General features: G+C 41.4%; 1 protein-coding gene across 3 annotated transcripts in view; it reads right to left on the bottom strand.

The window, feature by feature from the left end:
- LOC100643418 (Krueppel-like factor 6) overlaps nt 1-22,108 on the bottom strand; it is a 290,325-nt gene that overhangs the window by 263,754 nt on the left and 4,463 nt on the right. For all 3 annotated transcript variants that reach the window (XM_003399894.4, XM_048410690.1, XM_048410691.1), the window contains one exon: nt 11,012-11,620. In XM_003399894.4, the coding sequence (XP_003399942.1) occupies nt 11,012-11,023 (12 nt within the window). In that variant the 5' untranslated portion in view covers nt 11,024-11,620. The remainder of the gene's footprint in view (nt 1-11,011; nt 11,621-22,108) is intronic.

Below are 22,108 nucleotides of genomic sequence, written 5' to 3'. Positions count from 1 at the left end.
ACAAAAGCATTGATTTTCGTTGGTATTTCTTTTATTCGTGTACCAGTGGCTCAACTACCTCGCCCCATTTGTCCGTTTTGGGCGGCAACGTGCGGAAGAAATCTTTCCGGTTTTGGCGGTATAACCGGTTTTACCTTCTTTTTTCGTTTCACCCACCACGTTGATGCACTGCGACACGAGACCCTCGCGAACTTTTTAGCTTTTATTTATCGATGTATCCATATACGTATGCATACGGCCCTAGAGATCGCGGAATTCAATGATCTTCCAACACGAAATGTTCTTTGCCGTTCCCTCGCGTTCCAGCTCCATTTTTATGCATGTGACAATATAAAGTGTTATTCGCGAATAACACGCGTAATTTGCATATGTAAGTTACTTAGAAATCGTGTAGCGAATGGATCGTTTGATAAATTTTAGATAGACTCGAAAGGTTTCAAAGTGGACGGCACATTTTATGTTTCAAAAACGCTGTTCAGAGATACGCTTATCTTTCTAGATTGTAACAATTTCTCAAGCTCCCGCATAGTCGATCCCATAGACACGTTTGGCTTGTGCCAACAGACGATAACCTAAAGCAACGACGCTAAAGACGTGAAACTTTGATAGAATGCAAACTGATGAGTAGAACGATCGAATTACTCGAACTTACTCGAGCAACGTTCTCGATTATCAGTTTGAAAGAATCAAATTTACTTACCAGACAACGTCTTTGAGTCGGAAGATATCGATAAGGATCAGCTGGTGTTGTCGCGTGAAAAACAAAGAGATCGCGTAAAATGAAATAAGCGTCGCGCACGAGTCAGCGTGGTTTTACCGCAAGCATAGCCAACGAGCAGAAACACTTTTCATTAGCACTGCCGAGAGTTCAGTCGAGTTAATTTGCCCTCTAAATAGATCGGCGGCTATGCACGAAACCCGTCATTAGCGCACGCCGAACAAAGAGAGCTGCAAGAATTAAGAACGTAAGAGACGATACGCGGCTCGGAAGAACGCATAATCGTGGTGGCCGTTTCATAGCAGACTACTTTAATGTTTCCTGTTACGACCATCCCGCTGGTTATTGTTTCTCCATTAGATACATACTTAAGCGCACGAAGCAAATTCCCTCGACCGCGTTGCCGTCCGATCCGCCTTTTCCATTTCTTTCCTGCCAACTAGCCGGGAAATTTATCAGGAAACGAAATATGTTTCCTTCTACCATGAAAATCTCTTCAACACCGTATGAACGTTGATAATTAGAGAATAACAACACTGTAAACGCCACGTCTCGTTATTGAATTGAAACGCGAAGACGTTACTTCCAAGATCCACGTAGATTCCAAGATCTAAGAATAGCGCGTTATAATTGTGGCCATAAGTTAACGCGTTAATTAGCCGAATTGATGATTCCGATGGTTCCATGGATAAAATTTAAACACGCGCTGGAAGGCGCGAGCCTCCGCAGGGCGATGCGAAATCCTCTTGTGCTGTACGATGAGACAGGAGCCGTGTATTCAATGTTTCTGTTAACGTTTAATGTTTCTAGACATATACGTCCCGGGAGAAAGACATGAATTCCGCCGTTCCACCGATGAACCTTGTCCACGCGGTCGGCAGTGACGGATGTCGACAGAGTCGATAAAATCGTTTCTTACAAACGGTTGGACCGTGCGATCGGTGTCAACCGCGTAAATTGACGTCGATACAGCTACTTATCGAATTCTAGGAGAATCGACGATCGGTCTCCTCTGTCTGAACGAACCTGGCGCGCTTACATGGCGCGCTTTATGACTAGACTCGCATTTTCATGAAACGACGCTTTCCGTCGACCGACCATGTCGATAAATGTCCAAACGACCATATCCAATCGCGAACACGCCGTTTAGAGGATCGATAGCTGTTCCCGTACAAAGGCTATCCGACAAAAAGACGAGATATTCGCCGAACGCGAGCCTAGCTGTCACGATCGTTCGAGACACGACAAAGTGGCCCTGCCATTTGCTCTCCCGATCTGGATATATCATGTGGAAAATGATGAAGCTACAGCAAATCGTTGTGACGGTTGCAAGAAAACCGAAGAGGGAAACAGGAAGGGACAAACGGGAGAAAAACGATAGAGAGCAGAGACAATCACACGGATAGGGGAAACTTTGATGTACATACGCCTCGAATGTAAATTATTGTGGCACGGTAACGCTACGGAGTATGAAGCACGTGCTCATTGTTATCTCACGACAATCTAAATAATGCAGATAAGCGGAAGAAAATTGCGACAGGCAGGAACACAAGTCATTTCATATCTGGTGATTCTATATGCTTTGCGGAGTTGTACGCTCCAGCTCGAAGAACACAGAGATCCGAATAATATCGTATACCATAGCGGTAGCACGTGTTACATCATAGATGCAATTCGTGTTTGTTCGGTTTTACGAGGAAATATTCGTGGGCGCCTTATTTATGGTCAACGTTCGCCGACCTTACGACCATATTATAGGAGAAGTGGCCCTATTAACTTGGCAACGACAACATCGCAGACCTTATAAATCGTCAATGAAAATTATTCAATTTAAATATATTACTTTCACGACTACAAATTATTTGCCGTAAAATAATATATTACAGCGAATCGTAGACGAGATATTTAGAACCGATATATCTAATTTTGTCAGGATACTTGAATATCTGTTTTAATACGATGACGGGTGTCGAGGCCTCAACCGCGTCATTCACAAAATTTTACGACGAAGTACATCGTGGATGTATTATTTATCACCGACAGTAGCAGTAATATACTTTACAAAGCGACTTACAGATGTACCAGTGACAGAATCGTAAAGACGTCACGAATCTTAACTCAATTTAGCGTGGAAAGAGCTCGAGAGGGAGTTACGAAAGGAAATCCTTTTTATAAAAGGCGACGTGAGTTACTATTAGAAATATGCTTGCACGGGAATCGCAGGCTGAACAGAGGAACAATAGGAAAAAAGAATAAATGCCACAAAGTAGAAACGTCGAATCCAAATCGGTCCAATTAAATAGCGAACAAGAAGAAAACGATCGGCGTTGCATAACGTTTATAAAAGTGTGACAAACGATCCAGAAAAAAAACTGCCGCGAGTGCTTATCGTTAACAATGGCAAATCGATGCTGAGTACAAAACCGTTGGAACGTGCGTTCACGGTAAATGCACTTATATCGTCGTGAAAGCGAATCGGTCGACGAGATGTTTCAAAAAATTTGGCACTTTTTTAACGTTGGCCAAATTTACATCCGACTTTAAATCTTCCGCCTAAACGGGAGTGCAACTCCATCGACTTTAGTACCGAACCACGTGACGTTAACGGTTCGTAAATTAAAAGATGGCCATCCCGTTGGTACGAGGCCGCCAAAGAAAGAAGACGTTCCTCGGCCGTTCTGTCGTATAAAATTCACGCGACTCATTGTTCCTGTTTTTATATCATCGGAATTCGCCTTTCGCTGAAAGGATATACGAGATTGTATTTACCCTGTCCCCTTTGCAAAACTGAAAATGATACACGACCGTAAATTTCAACGATGGTAATTATTTTTCTCTTGATCGCGGGCATTCCTTGTTGCAAAATTCTTGCTTGCCACGTGACCGTTAAAACGCGCGCGCAATTATTTACGACATTTCTCCGTGCGCGCTTTCACGAAAGCGATATCGATTATTGCCAGTTGAAAGCAAATTATTTCTACGGACCGATAAATCCTTTGTCATCGATCGAAGATGGTAAACAAATTGGAATAAAACGCGTTCGTTTGGACGCATGAAACCGTCGGCAACAAGATTGGATCCTCGTGAATCGGCAAGCCATGCGTGTTCACACCCTTTACACGGAACACGATCGAAAAGTCGATCGAAGTCGTCCGATAGTGATAATCGAGCATCCGTGAGCCAGCACGTGAGTTGTTGGTATCCTACAGTCATGGAACAAGATGCATGCGCGCGTATATACGCGTGCACACAACCCTGCGGGTTATGGCTTCGTGCAACCGCAATGTTACTTGAAAATTAATGCAGTATAAATCAGAGGCAACACGTCCGCGACACGCTCCGGAACATCTGCATTCCCTAACGTTTCAACCATAAAACGATACCAACGACAGCATCGCGTTCATATTTATCAGTTCTCCTCAAGATTTCTTAGATCGAAAAGATTCGTTCGAGTGAAAAAGTCGTTCGCGTTGAAGACAATCGATACGATGTCTGTACGACCGATTGTTTGTCAGTTTTTACCGGAATACACGCGTTCAACGAAAGTTCGACGCGATAGAGCACGGCGCCGCTATTATCCTTTTTACATGAATGTTTTATGATCGCATGGGCGCAGGGGAAATGTCTATCATACGCTGGAAACGCAACTTACGGTTCATTTTACAAACTCGTGAGGTATCTCCGCGCGATCAATACTCACGATGTGCGTCTGAAATGGTTTCCTTCGTTGCATATGGAAACCTTCCAAGACACGTAATGTCGTTCGCCACAGTGGAATGCAACGTTAAACGAAATAGTAGAAATCTGCCGATAGTGCCGTTCAACGAGACACAGCTATTTTAAAAATCCCTCTTCCAATCTTGTAACTAATTGTCAGATTATAATTGGCGTATCTTTAACAGGTCGCTCGTATTCGCTATCGATGAATTTAAATTATGTCTATTGATTATCACGGGTAATTTATATCGCGCGAAACAGGAAATATTCTTTATGACTGACCACGATATCACGAGTATCGCGAGACCGTAACAGGTAAGTGACACCGTATAAATAGTTTGAGTAAGACATTCTTATAATGATCGTATCCACTCGTAACTATCGATCGATAACAAAAGAGGGTGGTGCACATCTACCTACGTTGAACTCGCGTTACATTCTGTTGGCCGTACCGTCTAGACGCGCACATCAGCATAAAGAAAACCAAGATCAAGCTATAAGTTACCTAACGATAAAATCTGTACACTACGAGCGAATAATTTATTGCTAACATATTTACATTTGTTTTAAACGATCGCGATGAGTATAGGTAACGCGTACGGATATCTGAAAAAAAAAGAATGTTTGCTCGATCAAGAAAGCATGTACGCGCGTATTTTCTCGTCATTCTTTCCTTCCTTTCTCCTTCTCTTCTTTCTTTTCTTTTTTTTTGTTTTTTTTTTTTTTTTTTGTTTAATCATCGCCTCGCTTATTGAAAGATTTAAACGAATAATTCTAATTACAGATTGCATGAATATGCAAACGATCCTCGTCACTGTGTAACAGTTATCAACTCGATCTGTTACTTCGATAGTACGCGCGTACATACCTCAGTATCATGAATTTCATCGACTATGTCTGGAATCCAGTGAAAACCTGTCTCCGAATGTTTAATTAAATTGATCCGTAAACAGTTCACCGTGTGTATTTCAGAACCCGCGACGGAGGCCTATAGCTACGTTAGAACGAATGTTGCACTCGTTGTGCAATAACCAACACGTGCCGTGTCTTAAATATAGAACAAACTGTTTTCCTCTCTCTCTCGGTCCTTCTCTCTGTCTCGAGTCTTCGCTAAATGCGTGGTTCGGATCAAAGAGAACAACATACAAATCTTAAAGTACGATAAGAAATGCATTGTCACTCGACTTCCGTGAATGCTTGCTAATTGAAGGTCGCGTTATTTAACGTCTTATCTCCAAAAAGGACTTGCGCCAACTTTCCTCGCTTTTATATCGCGTAAGAGCATGCCTCGTCGATTTCGCTAAAATTCTACGTTGTCGAATTTATGCGTTCGATAACATCGTTCAATCTGACTTTACCTCTCGACATTACGTAAACGATACTTTTTATTACGTTCGTCGGATCATTCGTTACGATTACGATAATACACTCGTAGAAATCCGTGCCTGCCTGTACTCGCATCCCGAGAAATTCGCAACTGACATACCGAACAAGACCGTGAAATCAAGAAAAATACAATTTACAGAGTACGTACGTACATGCTGTTCGTGTCACGCCTTTTCAGACGGAACGTTTGCCTCGAGCTGCGAGCATCGATTCATCGAGACAGTCGAGTAATCATTGCGACGGAAGCCTTTGATATTCGTTGCACGTGAAGATATAATAAAATTTCGTGAATTCGTCGAAGAAATTCGATTAAATGGCAAAGATAAACAGAGAAGTTATTAAAATTTCCAAGCGTCTGATCGCTCCATGTTTCTAACGCTTCTGATATACTTAAGCAAAAGAAAAAGAACGAGTCAAGGTCGCATGATAATAAGATAGCTTATGTACAAGCCGTATCTAAACAAAGTTGAAACAGCGTCGAGATCAACTCGATGAAACAGCTTTGCGTTGCTCGACTTGAATTTCAAATTCTCGAGTATTTAAATATATTCGCTTCTCGATAGTTTGAGCAACAAACAACCGATGGAGCAGCCAATTAGAATTTCGCAATCGCGCGCATTTTAGATCGCAACGGAAACTATTAAGTAAAGATTGTCCCATAATAATCTCGCGTTCGAGTTAAATTCAGATTTGGAACGGCTGCTCTGTAGATGAGAATGATTAAAATGTGAAAACTGTACCGAAGTTTCACTCACGTATAAGTACGTCCCGAAGAAATATAATCCGTGACGACCATATATACCTCGTTGCATCGTACCGCACCGCGCACCTTGGCAAGCGACATTCATTTATTTCGGACGCCGACTTTAAATCCATCGGAACAATTAACCGGCACGGTACCGGTGCACGCCTGCACGCATATCGCGTGGGCGTCACGTTCAAAACACCACGAACAATCTTCCTGTATCGTGTGCTTGGCGCGCGGCAGATAAGAGAAAAGACAAAAATTGCTGCGTTGCGGCAATAAAAATAAGGCGAAGCTGTATACGCGGACGGTGTAAGCACATTGCGCGTTGAAATAACGACCGTCGTATAAAGGCCTAAGGTTTACCTTTCGAACGTGTTCCGGACAGCTTAAAGCATGATATTAAAAAATCGAACTTATCGATTTTTTTTAATGGCGAGGAGAAGGAGATAGGAAGGTTGCTTTTCTCTTTTATTCTTACAGCGTTTCTTCGTCAATGTATGAAATTAGATACGAAGAGCTAAAGATTTTTATTAAGCTGACCTGGTAAAAACGTGTCAAAAGAATGTGTACGACCCAGTCGCGCCTAAAATTGGAATCTCGATGCGAGATTGTGATCGTGAAGCTCACGTTACTTTTTTAATACTTCCAATTTCCTACGTTTAATAGGGTCGTCAATAAACAGCAGCGAAAAACGAACTTACGACGGGTAGACGGTGAGGATTAAACGCGAATATAAAAATGTTCTAAACGAACGATTAAGATTCTCCATTAAGACCGCGTTTTCGATCTTTATTCGGGCTATTAAATATCTCGAAGAATTCCAGGTACACACCCATATTCTCTTTCAACGAAAACTTGGGATTCACCGATCTTAGACGGATAAGAGATTTTGTAACGCGGTATCGAACGATAAGACGAATGGAAATTAGGTGCATTACCGGGTATATTTGAGCCGCTGAACGAATGGTATTCAACGTATCGTCTTTGACAAGAAGCATGCATCACTTTCACAAGGACTGCGAGCGGTACGCGGGTGATGAATCGTGGCACGATGTTCGTTCATTTTTCACGTCCATAGAGTACTGTACCCAGGTCGGCGGTGCCGTACGGGTTTCGTTTGGCTTTTAATGTCTCCCAGAGAAAAATATATCCGCGAGCAATGCGTGTTACGAACGTTAAGCCGTCTCCACCCTTTAGCGGAATTTATTATTCCGTAGGTATTCACGGTTGTTGAGTATCCCACTGGTTGGCCGTGATATATAACCGACAAACGTTCATTTGTGACGAAAAATATTTTTATTAATTGCCTCGCCGACGTACAGCTCCAGTAACGTCAATATTTATAGCACGTTTTTTAAGCACGCACCGCGTACAACGGATACAAATAATATTTAACGTTGTATTACTGAAACTTCATTGACGGTCGTGTAATTTTAGCATTCGAAACGTCGTCGATACTCGACCGCGTGAATAATTAAATTCGGCGATGTCTCCACACGATTCCGATAACTTCGAAGAGTAAACGCGTACGACAATGGAGCTATGAAAATTGTATTTGACCTTCGATAATACTATGCGGTGTTATTTGTACGACAACGAAATTGTATTGAATCGAATCGGAATATCGAGGAAGGTCACGACGAACGATAACCGTACTAAGTGTCGAGTAATGCGCGTCACGATGCAAATGCGTTTCAACGTTTAAACCGTAAACGTATCTCGGCAACATAAACGAACAAACGGCAGAAACACGAATTGAATTCCAAAAGGATTCGCGAGATGTTAGTATGCATACATAATGCTATGCATCACGGGGCGAATATTATTGATGCGTCTCGCGAATGCAACCGCGTGATGCACGCCCGAGCGATGGCCTCTATTAAATTCGGCTCGACGCTAAATATGCTGATTCGTCGCTGCAGGTGGCTGTGGTAGTGGTTAATGGCGATGCCGTTCGTAGAGGAGAAGGTGACCAAGGGGCCGACGACCGATTTTCACGGGACAACCGATAGGGACACACGTGCTCGAGGAACCCGTTCCTTCGAGGGGAATTTTTTTCTCGCCAGGACTCGGTGGACGCGATCGCCGATTCGTCGCACTTGCGAAAAGAACGCGCATATTTATCGTCGTCGTTAATAACGCACCGCAAGGGGAAATGACGGCAAGAATTTCTTTCAACCACCGCGGCGACATCGATTCGTTTTTCGATTCGTATCTTCTGTCGCGCAATTCATTTTTTCCTCGAGCTCTTAAACACCGAGCCTCATTAAGGTCCTATATTATACAGGACACGGCCGTACGCTTTCTAACGCGCCAACGATAATCGTCGACGATGAAACGACGAGGTTCGCGTTCGTAAAATTGCCGAAACGCATCGACGAGAAGGATCAAACGCGTGCGAACGGAAGCTCCACCGAAGAATAACGTCGCAGGTGCGCGACGAAATTCTTCCGCATAAATTGACCAGGCCGAGTGGCCATGCACGATTAAATAAATATTCTTAAGAAACTTACTTACTTTGTACTAAAAATTGTTTATTCGAAGGGGTCGAGATGCAATCGGCGAAATTTACCGGCATACCGGTTTGTCGAGTTTCCCGGCGATGTTAATTTCTCAGTTGTAATTGTCACCCCCTACTTCCAAAATGAACCATCGAGCTATCTAAACGTTCGCACTTCGGATAAAGAACCACGTTTTAGCCCGTCGCAAAATTCAACGTATCGAAACCTATAGCTGTATCTTAAAATGTTCGATAATCTATGAAACTACGTATTCTTAACGTATTCTACGTTAAAAAACGATAAAGTGGCGATCGAAGAAGTCGCTGGAATCGATTTGTAGTTCAGCAGCCACGCAAACGATTTTCAATGATCCACAAATAAATTCTGCCCCTTGCGCTGCCAGCGAAATCGTCATGACGATAAAACGACTACAGATCGAGTGTGTACCCTTTCGCCATTGATTATCCTTTTTTCACGATATATACGTCCAACTGGTTTACGAAGGCAAGCCAGGACTTTTTCCTCGTGTTTTGTCCATCCGGTGCGCCACGGACGATCACGAAGAAGCAAGGAGAGTAAGAAAAAGCAGAGAGGAAGCCGGAGTAGGAGGAACAGAAGGAAGAAGAGGAAGAAAAGGAGGGTTAACGCACTCGCCACACCCTGCTTTAAAGATTGTAAACGATTATTAATGCCCCACCGCGGCTGACCCGTAACCTGGCGGTGCATCTCTCTTTGTATCCTTCTTTCTTCTCTTTGGTTTTGCCTCTACGTCTCCTCTTTCGCCCTCGAAATATCCCAGCAAGAGTAACAAAGCCGAGTGGCATAACCGGGAGAAATCGAACGTATCGAATGCCCGATGCAGCCGCTTATTCGACGCTTTTCTTAATTAGCGAGCCACGTTATGGTATATAATTTGAAAGTTACGCTCTGCTACGCTAACTAATTTGCGTAACACACTGTGACCGTCTGCATTAAGATATTCCCAGCCGATCAGCCGGAAGAATTTAGAGACGAATAATAAAGTTTCAGATAAACCAGTTAAATCGGTAACTCGAGTAACGTATCCGAGTTGAATAAAGCAAGCTGGAAAAAAATACACGGGTTGGAAACGCGAATGTTAACGAAACGGAAGAGCGAGAAAAAAGGAAGATAGATAGCTATTCCGGATGAGGAAAAAATTTGTCGATTGCCAAGAGGTAACGGAGGGTAGAAACTTGAGAAACTTTCCTTGTACGTACCAACAGGATATCGAGCCTGTAGATTTCGATATAAACCAGCTTTTATCGAAATGATTACAGCGATGCCCATTGAATATTACCCTGAACTCGCGATAAAGGGGAATGGCAATAAATTGCAGGAGACGGAAGTTTGTAATACTTTCGGTAGTCCTTATTTATCGATATTTACGAGACAGTTTCAGTTCCTCGAATTCACCATTATCGGATGTTCGTTTAAGCCGCTCGCTCGATAATCCAATGATCCGTGATATGAAACGATACGACGTGTATAAAGATAACGTTTCGGTACATCGAAGAAGTGTCGATGTTGCATTATGCAAATTGCACGTGACACGTGCTATATATTTCATGGAAGTTGCGGCATCTCGTCACGGCGGAAATTTTGCATAAAATCGCGTTGCTTATAACGGGTCCGCTTGCCAATTCGTAATTGAGCGACCGACAGAAGTACGAGGGAAAAAAGGGGGGAAAGGATAAAAACGAGGAGAAATCATGTGTAAATATGTCACGAAATTTCTGCGTGAAATTTCATGCAACAAATTTCCTCGTGTTGCGGCAGCTAGTTAAAAAAAGGGTACGAAATTTTTTCGTAGCGTTCGGTGTGTCGTGATTGTACAGCCGCGTTGTACCGAGGAAAAGCAAGAAACGGCGATAAAACACCGTAACCGTATTAAAATTAGTAGAAATAGATACAATGACTCACCATGAAAACCATGAACCTTGATTGCAGGTTGGCGCTCTCGATGTAAGTCACCGTTTCCAGCCACCGTGCTCGCCTGTGTACGCTATTCGCTTCCTTTCTCCGTTTCAATCGTTTTCCTGGGGTATTAATTCACTTCACAGCCGAGAAATCGATCGGTCAGTCCACTTCGATAATCACAACTCGATTGCACTCTGTCCAATCTTACGAATATACTCTCGTAAAGAGAACACGCGGTCACCGATAATTTAAAAAATCAAACCAATGAACGAGCGGAGAAAATTGTGGTGGTAGAAAAAAAAAAGTACGACGTGAAAATAATAGCCCGCGATTCGACACTTATTGCTTCTTCGATTATATTATATTTATATATGCGTATATGTACGTGTGTGTATGTATATATAATATATATACGTGTATATTTGTTACGCCTATTAAGCGACGTCTTCTAACAACGATTATATAAAACAGCGTGTGATGTATCGTCTATTAATTTAACTATCTAAGTAACTTATTAATTGGCTATCGGTGGCGACAGATACAGATACTGGCTCTCTACTGGCATCTGATTGGCATACTGGCATGAATACTGGCCCGTTCGGCGTACGTCACCTGCAACATACAAACGTACGTATCTGCATTAGAAATTAGTCTACACGATTGCGGGAAACTTAACCAGTAACGGCATGGTTTTATCATAATTCTACTCGTTTCTCGTTCCTACTAAATTAAAATCCTGGAACTGAGTAAAAGCAACTAATTGTTCTACATTCTAAATGTTCTTGTTCGTGCTATTCCATATTCATTTAACGCCAAGACAACGTTTCGTTCTATTTAGATCGTAGTTAATGTTAATTCTCTCTCTTTTACGTAATTGGAACCTTTGCAGATGTAAAAACAACCTAAACCAACCTGATTCGTCTACGGTATATGAAAATATATTTGCCTATGAAACTAATCGACATGAATCGTCGAAAGAAATTATCATGTTTTACAGTATCGTTACGAAAAATGCAACAGATTGAGCGTAATAACGAGCGAATGCAACGGCATCATGTCGACGGGCACGGTCGACAAGTACCAAGCCAGGCCCATGACGCACCCGGTCTTTATTTAAATCATTCGATCCGTCACGCTATAATCGATTAAAGCTAATAGTCGGGGAAATAGACTTGCACCGAGATGCACAATTTCTAGCTACCGCACCCCTTGCGAACCTTCCGTACCACGATCGAGCATCCTGCAATTTAATCAACAGCTCAACATTTTTATGCATTAATCGAGTTCCCTGTGTACACATTATTTTAGATCGTTATATCGAGATATTGCAAGAGAATTTCCATTTTATCCAGTCTTTCCTCTCTTCTTCGCTATCGTTAGAGCACCTTGTAATTTCAGGAAATATTCTCCTAACACGATGGTACTTTAAAATAAAAAAAACGTAATTGCAACAAGTACTGAAGATTCACAAGGTATCTGATATGTAATTTGTAATACGCTATTAGCGTTATGCTATATTCAATACACACTGTTGCTTTCATCCTTGGTACTTTGTACGTTTTCCTAATTGTTTCGGACAACGAATCGTTAAGTAAGATAGGTAAATGAAATTTCATAGGTTTGGCTCGCGGCTGTGGCCACAAAGAAACGATCTACGTTAACGGTGAATTCCAGATCCGGCACGCATAATGTAGTACAAACATTTTGTATACAGCGTGTGTAAAAATCGCATTGGAATTCGCACTTTCGTTAGTGCACTTTCACAGCGGCTTCGTAACGGTAGCCCTTGCACTCCTACGGGTATTGTACGCTTCTCTGCAATCGAGTAATATGCAAAACACGTCGTGTCGGCAACTCGAAGTAATTGTCAAACACAAAAGCATCGATGGCTAGCGATATACGTATTAAAAACGTAGAAAATCAAACGTAGGATAAAAGAGAAAGACTACAAAACTAACGGAAATCTATAATACATATACGAATACTTCCTGCTGCGTAAATTTCTGTACGAGTCTCGTTGAATTCTACACGTGTCATTAAAGTTCTAATGAAGCGTAGGTAATAAAAGCTCCAACATGATCGTTCCGTAAGAAAGTTCTATGACTGTGTTTGACCCCAAGCTACGCGTTAGCCTAACGTCAATGAACTACGAGTCTAGAAGAAATTATGAACATTATAGTTATGCAATAACATCTGCTTAAGTAACTGAAAGCTGTTGCATACGATCCGTTACAAATTGCGTTTTTCCATGAAATCGTGTTCTTTACACGATCTTACCTCCTTACGTCCAAGTACTGCATCGTATCGTCTCTTTAGTATTACTTATTGTTCTACACGTGTCAGGTTTGTAACGCGACAGAATTTATTTTTCATGGAATATTATTTATCCTTTCCTCGATATCGTTGCATCGTATAGCGTAACTGTATAAGATGAAACAAACGTGCACCGAGATCAGGCAAAGATGATCATCGATCCATCTATCGATTCAACGATCGATCGCCGCCAGTTCGTCTTATCGCGAGACAAACACCCTGACGATGTGTTATACTGATAAAATTACTATGACGCGTAATCGGTTTATCGATCTTGATCCTAAATCATCGTAGCCTGCGTCTGTTTTCGTCAAAATACGGAACTTTGCAAGCCGGTTACGTGGTCGGCGCGTTCACAGTTTCCACTTTAAGAACATAGTTGCACCGCCGTGGCACTCCGCTCTTAATTGAAAGGTTACGAAACTTCGCGTTTAACGAATAAATGCGCGCTGCCCGACTCAGGCAGAACCTTCAGTACGGAATATACCAGATCATCCATTATATCTCTTTCTGTAGATACGACTATGTATAATCGTGGCTGAACATGAAAACTTAGATACATCAAACGACGCATAAAAGTCATTTACATAATTTTGTGTTATATAACGTGGCATCTTTGTTCCAGACGTTGAATCACACGCGAGAATTAAGTTTAACGCCTTCGACATCGAGCATCGCGTACTCGCCTTTACTCTTACGTATGCCTCAGCGATTTAAGTTTCACGGAACATCGAGATAGATCGACTAGGAACTACACACGCGAACCGGTGAATAGCTTATTTCCGTGTATCGGCGTACCTGCGAACCTACACCTATATGCTTCAGTCTGGCTATATACGCGCCTCTATAAGTTTATGAATGGAACAGCACGCGTGCGCGACGACTGGAACAGTTCAAGCCGGCAGCGAAAGTGACCTGCTCTAACTTGTACCCGCTCCAACGCACGACGTGTATACACTAGCGTGTACATGCACACGCTAGAGGCGTAAGAACTGCCTCGGATAATTACAGCGAGTAGCTAACCACTCGGTGGACGCGAGAGTGTACCGCTGCCGCAAGTGTGAAACGCACTGCGGGTCGCGGGCCGCGGGGTGCCACGAATGCTATTCGCACAATTTCTGCCAGTTAAACGACTAAATTGCAAAATATTATATATAAACATTTTTATCTATAGAACGAATACAGTTTGATTGTTTCAGTTTGATTCAATCGGATTCAGTATCGACGGGCTTACGATTCAACGATCGTTGTCGTTGGTATATATCGTTCAATTTCTACTTAATAAGTGTCACGGAATCCGTCGATTCCATAGAATGCCATGAAGAAACTGGCTAAGTAAGTCGTTACGGCATCTATAAAATTTTAAGCGATCGCGACTATTTAGACGCGATAATAATCATTGACATCGTTCCCGATAATGAGTAGAAAGTTACGACTTTTAGTATTAATAAAGAATCAAGGGGATAAACACGTGGACGAAGAGATATGACTTTCTCGTGGGCGGTGCCAAGATCAGGCTTTGATAACGTTGGTTAAAATTAAATAAAATGCATCGTTGTCCGTAATACAGAAATTTGTAGCGAGGTCTCCTACGAGACGGGAGAACCGTGTTACAATAGCTCAAGGGAAACTTGTCCTCGAGTCGAAAAAAGACTCGCGTTCCTTAGATTTCACCGATCAGAAGCAACGCGGATTTTCACAATCGGCAGCAACGTTCGACTCGCTGATTCGGGACAATTATTTCAACGACGCACACAGAGGCTCTGTTATGGCACATTGTAAAGTTTAGCAGCTGGTTTGACGCACAGCTATAAAGATACACGGTTGCGTTTCTTTTTTCCTTGCCCAGCCTCTCGTATACTGCTATGTCGAAATAGATATCTGCATGAAACTCGGCCAGTTGTACTACCGGTGCAAATAATTGTGTTATACCAGGACATGTAAGATAATGATCGGTACAGATCAGTCGTATCCGCGTGTGAACCAAAGCACATGTACCATTACCAAGACATTACCTTATCTGGCCTTCTCTCTTTTCGCCTTGAAGACTACCATAGCCCGTACAAGCATTCGAGACAAACGCTAGATCGAAAGAGAGAAAGATACGAAGGAAGTAGCAGCGATAGTAATTGCACATGATATGTGTAATTTACATAAAAACACCGAATCGTATGAAACGACAGGCAATCCCTAACGTGTCTCGCTTCGTAATATAAAATTCGTGACAGACTGCGTTATCGTATGAATGCAAGATAACAAAGTGCAAATACTTCATTCAAACGATTCCGATTGCTAAATCAGAATCGTCTAAAATCAGAAATGGAAATTCTATGACTAACGAAACGAAAGCCTATCGAACGTGTTTACAGATCACGTTCTCGACCATTAATCATAATCACTCCCGCCACTTATGCCTTTGGTATTTGTCGTTTCTTCGAATACAAAGTTGATCCACTCGCTCGGTGATCTTTTAAATTCGATCGATTGATCTTTGGCGGCCACGGCACGGTTCGAGTCCCGTTCCACCTAATGAATCCGTCAACGTCGTTAATTTACGCCGATCCGATAACAACATTTTTTCTTGGTTCTTTCAGCGATTAACCTTATCAGTGGATGGTACCAGTTTCTTTCGGTTATCGCGAATCGATGCTGTTTAATTAAATTAATTGCGAACCACGAATAAGCTTTAGTGGCTCATCATCGAGAAATGATAAAAAGAATATACTTAGAAAGTATAACAGTGACTCTATATAAAGGAAGCCAATTATATTAACACATTATGTTTGGCATGATACGTGCAATTAAGGTGTACAAAAAAGAAAGCTCTGCCGAGAACCATTTGACTGTGCTGAAATTACAACCATCGTGTTCCGACCTATTTAAGTCTTGAAATAATTACATACATCGTTTCCACGTAAAGCGAACAGCTTGTCATCTGCCGTGCTTCTCTCTCAATTTCTTCTCGGGTTACATTAATATTACATCCGCGAAACGTCTACTTTACATGATACCGCCATAATAATGTTAGAACGGTCTAACGTTGACGGTGCACACCGGGCATTAATAACCTCCGTTCGTGGCTCGCACGGTGCTGTACATTGACGTTAATTTGAAATCTGTTCAACCGAGATCTTATCGATTTATTTCGAAAGCGAATCGTGTTTTAGCATACGGTGCATACTTGACGACACTTTGCCGTATGTACGTGACACGTGTGTACCGAGATGCACGCTTGCATTTATGTTTCCATTTGTATAGATTCGCATGGATTTAATACGAACCCAGTGAGCCGATGCTTTTCATGGTACATCGCACCGTTCCACTATTCACCGCATGATGCACGGGTAGGCTTAGTATTTTACATTTGCTTTATATATCGTTGTAAGTCAAACATACATATCGCTATTTTGTTTTCCGTTTTAAAAAAAGGAGGTAATTTTTAATAGGTATCTATACATTGAAAAACCATATCACGTGTAACCGAACATACATTTTCACAAAACACGTTCGTTCCATTACGTTACAATGCTTATCGAATGCCCAATACACGCGTGTGAACCGCGAACGCATTAGCTGGTCGCAAGTACGGTTTCTAATACGCATCGTATAATAACGCGTTAATCGGAATGCAACAAGCTCTGAATGCCATGTCGTGCATATAGATCTACCCATATCTGCAATACATATATATGCATATATCCACATCGGTTCGCCGGTACGTACCACAAAAGAAATTCCTATTCTATCATACATTAATGTACATCACGTACATGTACTTCATACCTTTCCCTAGTATCAGATTTTATCAGCTCGCACGAGACAATGAAAATTAACGAGCCAACCCTGAACCCTCATCCTGAATTACAAAATATGTATCGAGTCGGTTTCCTTCCGTAAATTCTATCTTATGTAAAATATAGGCGATACTGTGAGTAAAATCATCGTATCCTAAAAACCGATTCAACGGAGCAATTCGGATTCAACGAGCGAAACTACCATTGAAATTGATAGGTGAGGAAAATAAAGAAGGAATATCGACTTATGCGCATAATTAGCTTGGTATGGTATTAGAAAGCACGTTTTCCTTTTAAAAATCCTCTCGGCGGAGAATCGGAGAACTAATTTCTCCTGATAGGGTGAAAGGAACGTGCGGCAAATGGTCAGTTTTCTTAAGATGAACGAATTCGTAATCGCCTATTGTTAGGTCAAAAGCAACGTCTCATTAGACGTAATCCAAGACTCTTTAAATACAAGCCCCGAGCTCGCGGTACGACGTTAGAGTATCAATTATGACGGGACGTACATCAATTGAGACGAAGCGTTCCAGTCGTTTTTATCGAGTTTCTCATTATCGACAGCTACTCGCTTCCATACTCTCTTCAGCTTGAACCGACGGCTAGAGTTTGTAAGTGTTCATTTAATTTTATCGCCGACCTATTGGCGTTTTTACTGCTACCAAGACTGGTGCGCGATCTGCTGGTTGTGTAGCATAAAACGTTCCGGCAAACTTAAGCTGAAGTTTCGAGTAATTTAGAAGTCTTCTACCGATAATTGCATGCGCGATTACGAATTGGACTAACGAGACGCGCGTCAGCCTGAGCAAATAATTATTCGTAGTTTTTCTACGAGAGACGCGTATTAAATGATTAAAATAAATATCAACGTGACGCATACCAGACATCCTTAAAGGCATTCAAACGTTAATTGTGTCACTGTGTACAAATAGTTTCTTTCGCTCGCTTTCCACATCAACGGTAATCGTCGTATCTTCCATGCACGTTTCTATACATCAGTGTACTCGTGCTTCGTATCGTCGTTGTTCGCTCCAAAACCCCCGACTTATCGCATTATCTCGTAATCCTTCTCGGCAGAAAGCCCAACGAAACGATAATGAAACAACGGACCGGTAAAACTAGCAGAAACTACCACGAGAGAAGCAATAACAACGACGCCTCGCGTCTTTTACTGCCTCGTACTAAAACTGACATTCGCACGCATTTGCCAGCAGTAATGAGGGACGTAGTTGGAACTATAATACGATGACGTGTAAATAGCAGTCAGTGTTACAATACCCGCTACAACGATTCGAACCAGTTTTATCTGTTCTAGCAGAAATACGTGCTCGGCATAAACTGCGGGCCACAAAACGTAATTCGATATATTATCGGGAGTTACTCCGAATAATTTTAGTACGTAATATCTCCTATTTGTAGTAGATACAAGATACGTGTAGATAAGCAATTTCATTAGCGAACAAAAGAACTAGGTCTATATTGCGAGGAACAACAGATGCATCTGATACAGGAATTAGTCATTACAATTAATCATCGAAGCCTTTGTTGAATAAATGGCATTGTACCTGTTGAGTGTACCACGTGCGATGAACGATTTGCTAAGTAACGTGAAATAAGTACGAAGGAACTGAAAAACAAGGAATAAAAACCTATTACTCTATAAATAACCTTCTACAAACACCATCGGCTGATTATTAATTCCATTATGAGAAGTCGTAATTCCGAATATGTTAACGATACAGCGATAATTTTTCAACGAGTTTCGCTCGCAATATTCGCGAGAATATTGCTGCTAAATTTACATTTGCTTTTAAAGCAATTTACCGAAGAATGAATTAAAGAAAATTCAACAGAGGAATTAATATTATTCATTAATATTATTTCAGACGATGAAGTTTGAAAAAGGACTTAATGCAAAATTAATTAAATCCACTGTAGAATATTTCACAATTATCCTCGATATTGCATAAATCGCGAGACAAGCCTGGCGGCTATCGTGGTAAACAAATTAAGTACGAAGACAAAGCTGTAACAAACTACGGAGAGAAAAACTAATCCGGACCTGTGGAACAATTTTAATATCATCGATGCCACTCTTTCTTCCCGAAAGGGTGACTAAAGTTATGTGTGGACGTGATATTGAACGGTAGCCGTCAGCGTGCGATCCCATTAGCCTGTATTGTATGCTAATGAGCGGTTGTCGCCTGTGATCCATGCTTATATCGTGTTATATCGCCAGCAGCGGTTCTCTATTTTTCAACCTTTGACACAACTCTTTTTTTGTCTAATCATGAAAGTAAAAAGGACGCGTCGATACGTTTAATCATTGCATCGTTGTAGTGTTACAGACACTTCGATGCCGTTGAATCGTTTAGAATTTCAAGAGCATTTTCATATTTTTGTCAGCTATTCCCTTGACCAAGATAAAATACAATATACGTAACTTCTTCGACGATTCGAGTAAAGCTTATTTCGTAAGACGCCGGAGATGCATTCAAGCCAATTAGATGGTTAATTAACGTACGCTACTGCGTTCCTCGCATATTTGGGAATTCAACGCTTTTCCAATACGATTAAGGAACGAGTGAGAACTGCTGTTAAATACGCCGTTAAATTATGTACGGTTTATCATCTAGATACTTATTGCAATTACAGGTGAAAGAATTTTAATGAACTTTACTGGCAGCCCTATCTATGAAAATATTGGGAAATTTCGATTAGTTTTAAACGGAAGACATGTATTACTATCGAATTCTATCATTAAAATTCATGAAATAAGTATCTATCGGAATACGATTTTTGAAAGAATTATTGTCATTCGCGACGGTATACAAGCGTGTACAATGTTTTCTATTTTAAGTAGCCCTAAAATGCAACTAGTTCTTAATGCCAAGGTAACCACGAATTAATGGGTGCGTAAATTTTTTATGTGCCATTAAAATGATCGTGAAAAGGATCGTACGCACGCGGTTGTTTCGCGCTTGCGTTGGCGTCCAAAGGCACTCGAGTCGAAGCCCGAACACAATGATGTTCTGTGCAAAAGACTGAAACGAGTGCAATTAACGTTACGAGTGCTAGCAGGTCATTATCCGACTGAATCCAGTCTCGTCTCAAAACCGCAAATTACCTGCGCCACTCACACACGCATCACGTGCGCACGTAAACACGCGCCCAAGCTTACAAGCTTGTTCGTACATAGTATCGCAATACAAAATGAATTAGATATTAACAATTAAGAACACGAGTCTATAACCGTGTATTATTTAGATACGCGCATACGAAGAAATATTCATGAACAAATTAATTATTGCAGAGAAATGGTTCGTGTACGGCTGCCTCTCTCTTCTAATTCACGCAACGTATTAAGACATAAGTATACGTGCCACATAAAGAACATTTTAACGGTGGAATAAAGAGGAATAAATAACAAACTCATTAAAATTCACAGCATGAGCAACGGACAAAACGAACGATTTGCAAGTTTCGCTATAAATACGGTTTTTGACGCCCGATCAAACGCACAATTAACCAGAGTAAACTAGTGGCAATAACGAACGAACACACAAACAACATGTACCTAATGAAACATCGTGTACGCGAGAACACCGTTATTCGAACACGAGCAACGTTGGATCTAACGTTTCTTTTCAATTAATTCCTATTCGTTAGTCCATGCGCACTGGTGCGAGATAATCATGTCAATAATCATCGGACAAGTTACGTAGCAGCAGCACGATCGCGCGCATTCGTAGACGATTAAAACGTCTCGTCGTACGTCAGAAGTCGAACGAAGTCAAAATCAGGGACGACTAGGCGTTGTCACTTGGCTTGCCGAGCCCAATATTACAAACCGTGTCGGTATAATTATGCTACGCGCTGTCAGGTAGATGAAGCTGATACGAACGTGGGACCATCTAAGCGCCTTTAGAAGCATAAATAATCCTATTAAACGTGTCACTGGCTGTGTCAACAATCTGACAGCCTACAAGTATAAGATAGTCAAAGGAACAGTTAGGTGCGTTCTCTCCTATGCACGTTGATTCTGCGGTCAAAATCAATGTCGGAAAGTCAGGGGCATCGCTGTGTCCGTACCACAAAGATGCGTTTAAAGCGCATCGCGCTCAAACATTACGCAACACACCGGTTAGATAGATATTTGTCTACCATAGCGTCAAGTGGATGACTAACTAAATGCCACACTATTGAACAGGGTATATACATATATGTATATAAATCGTTTGGAAAATATTTCCTCTAGTCCACTCTTATTCTATCGTTCGGTTCTAAAAATTGGATTCATTGAACTGTGTTCGACCCAATTTTTTTTATTTAGAAGTGGAATACGTTGCTCGATCGGTCAGATTATCCAGGTTACTCAAAAATGTTTCTTTCGTATCAAATGTCAGAGTTTACATGTATTAGCGCTAAATAATTAAATGGACATTGGCGTAAATGGTGTTGGAACGGTGTACTATGCATTGAAAATGCCGCATCAACACTAACGGAGGTTAAAAAACATACAATTACAGTTAACAGTTATCCTATAGACGCGCAGGTGTTTATTCATTTAGATTCCGCAAGCTACTTCACCTCTCTCAACGTGTAGCTAAATATAAGTATACAAAACGTAAGCGGTTTCAAGTGTTGTCGAGATGTCTGTAAACTTAAAGAGGAAAAGCGAGTTTCATTTCCGAAACCATAAAATAAGGAGAACATGCTGAACGACTTTATAATTTTGTATCGCGTATTTTTATTCGATAAAAAGGTTTCATACGTAAATCTATAGAAATAGCATTAGAAATTTCGCAAGCTAACTTATAAATTCAAATCTATAAATTATTAAACGATACAGTCACGATATATTTCAAGAAATGAAATTCTTTGGTTCGTTCAGCTCGCAGATCGAACACGATTAACAGTACTTTTTCCAGAGGTTATAACTTCCTAGATACGGTTCGATGAAGTTTTGTCGCAAGCATCCATGGCGAGACTC

This window comes from Bombus terrestris, chromosome 12, assembly GCF_910591885.1.
Source record: "Bombus terrestris chromosome 12, iyBomTerr1.2, whole genome shotgun sequence".
Lineage (NCBI taxonomy): Eukaryota > Metazoa > Arthropoda > Insecta > Hymenoptera > Apidae > Bombus > Bombus terrestris.
Note: the sequence above shows the minus strand (reverse complement) of the source record. Positions and strands in the feature narration are given on the sequence as shown.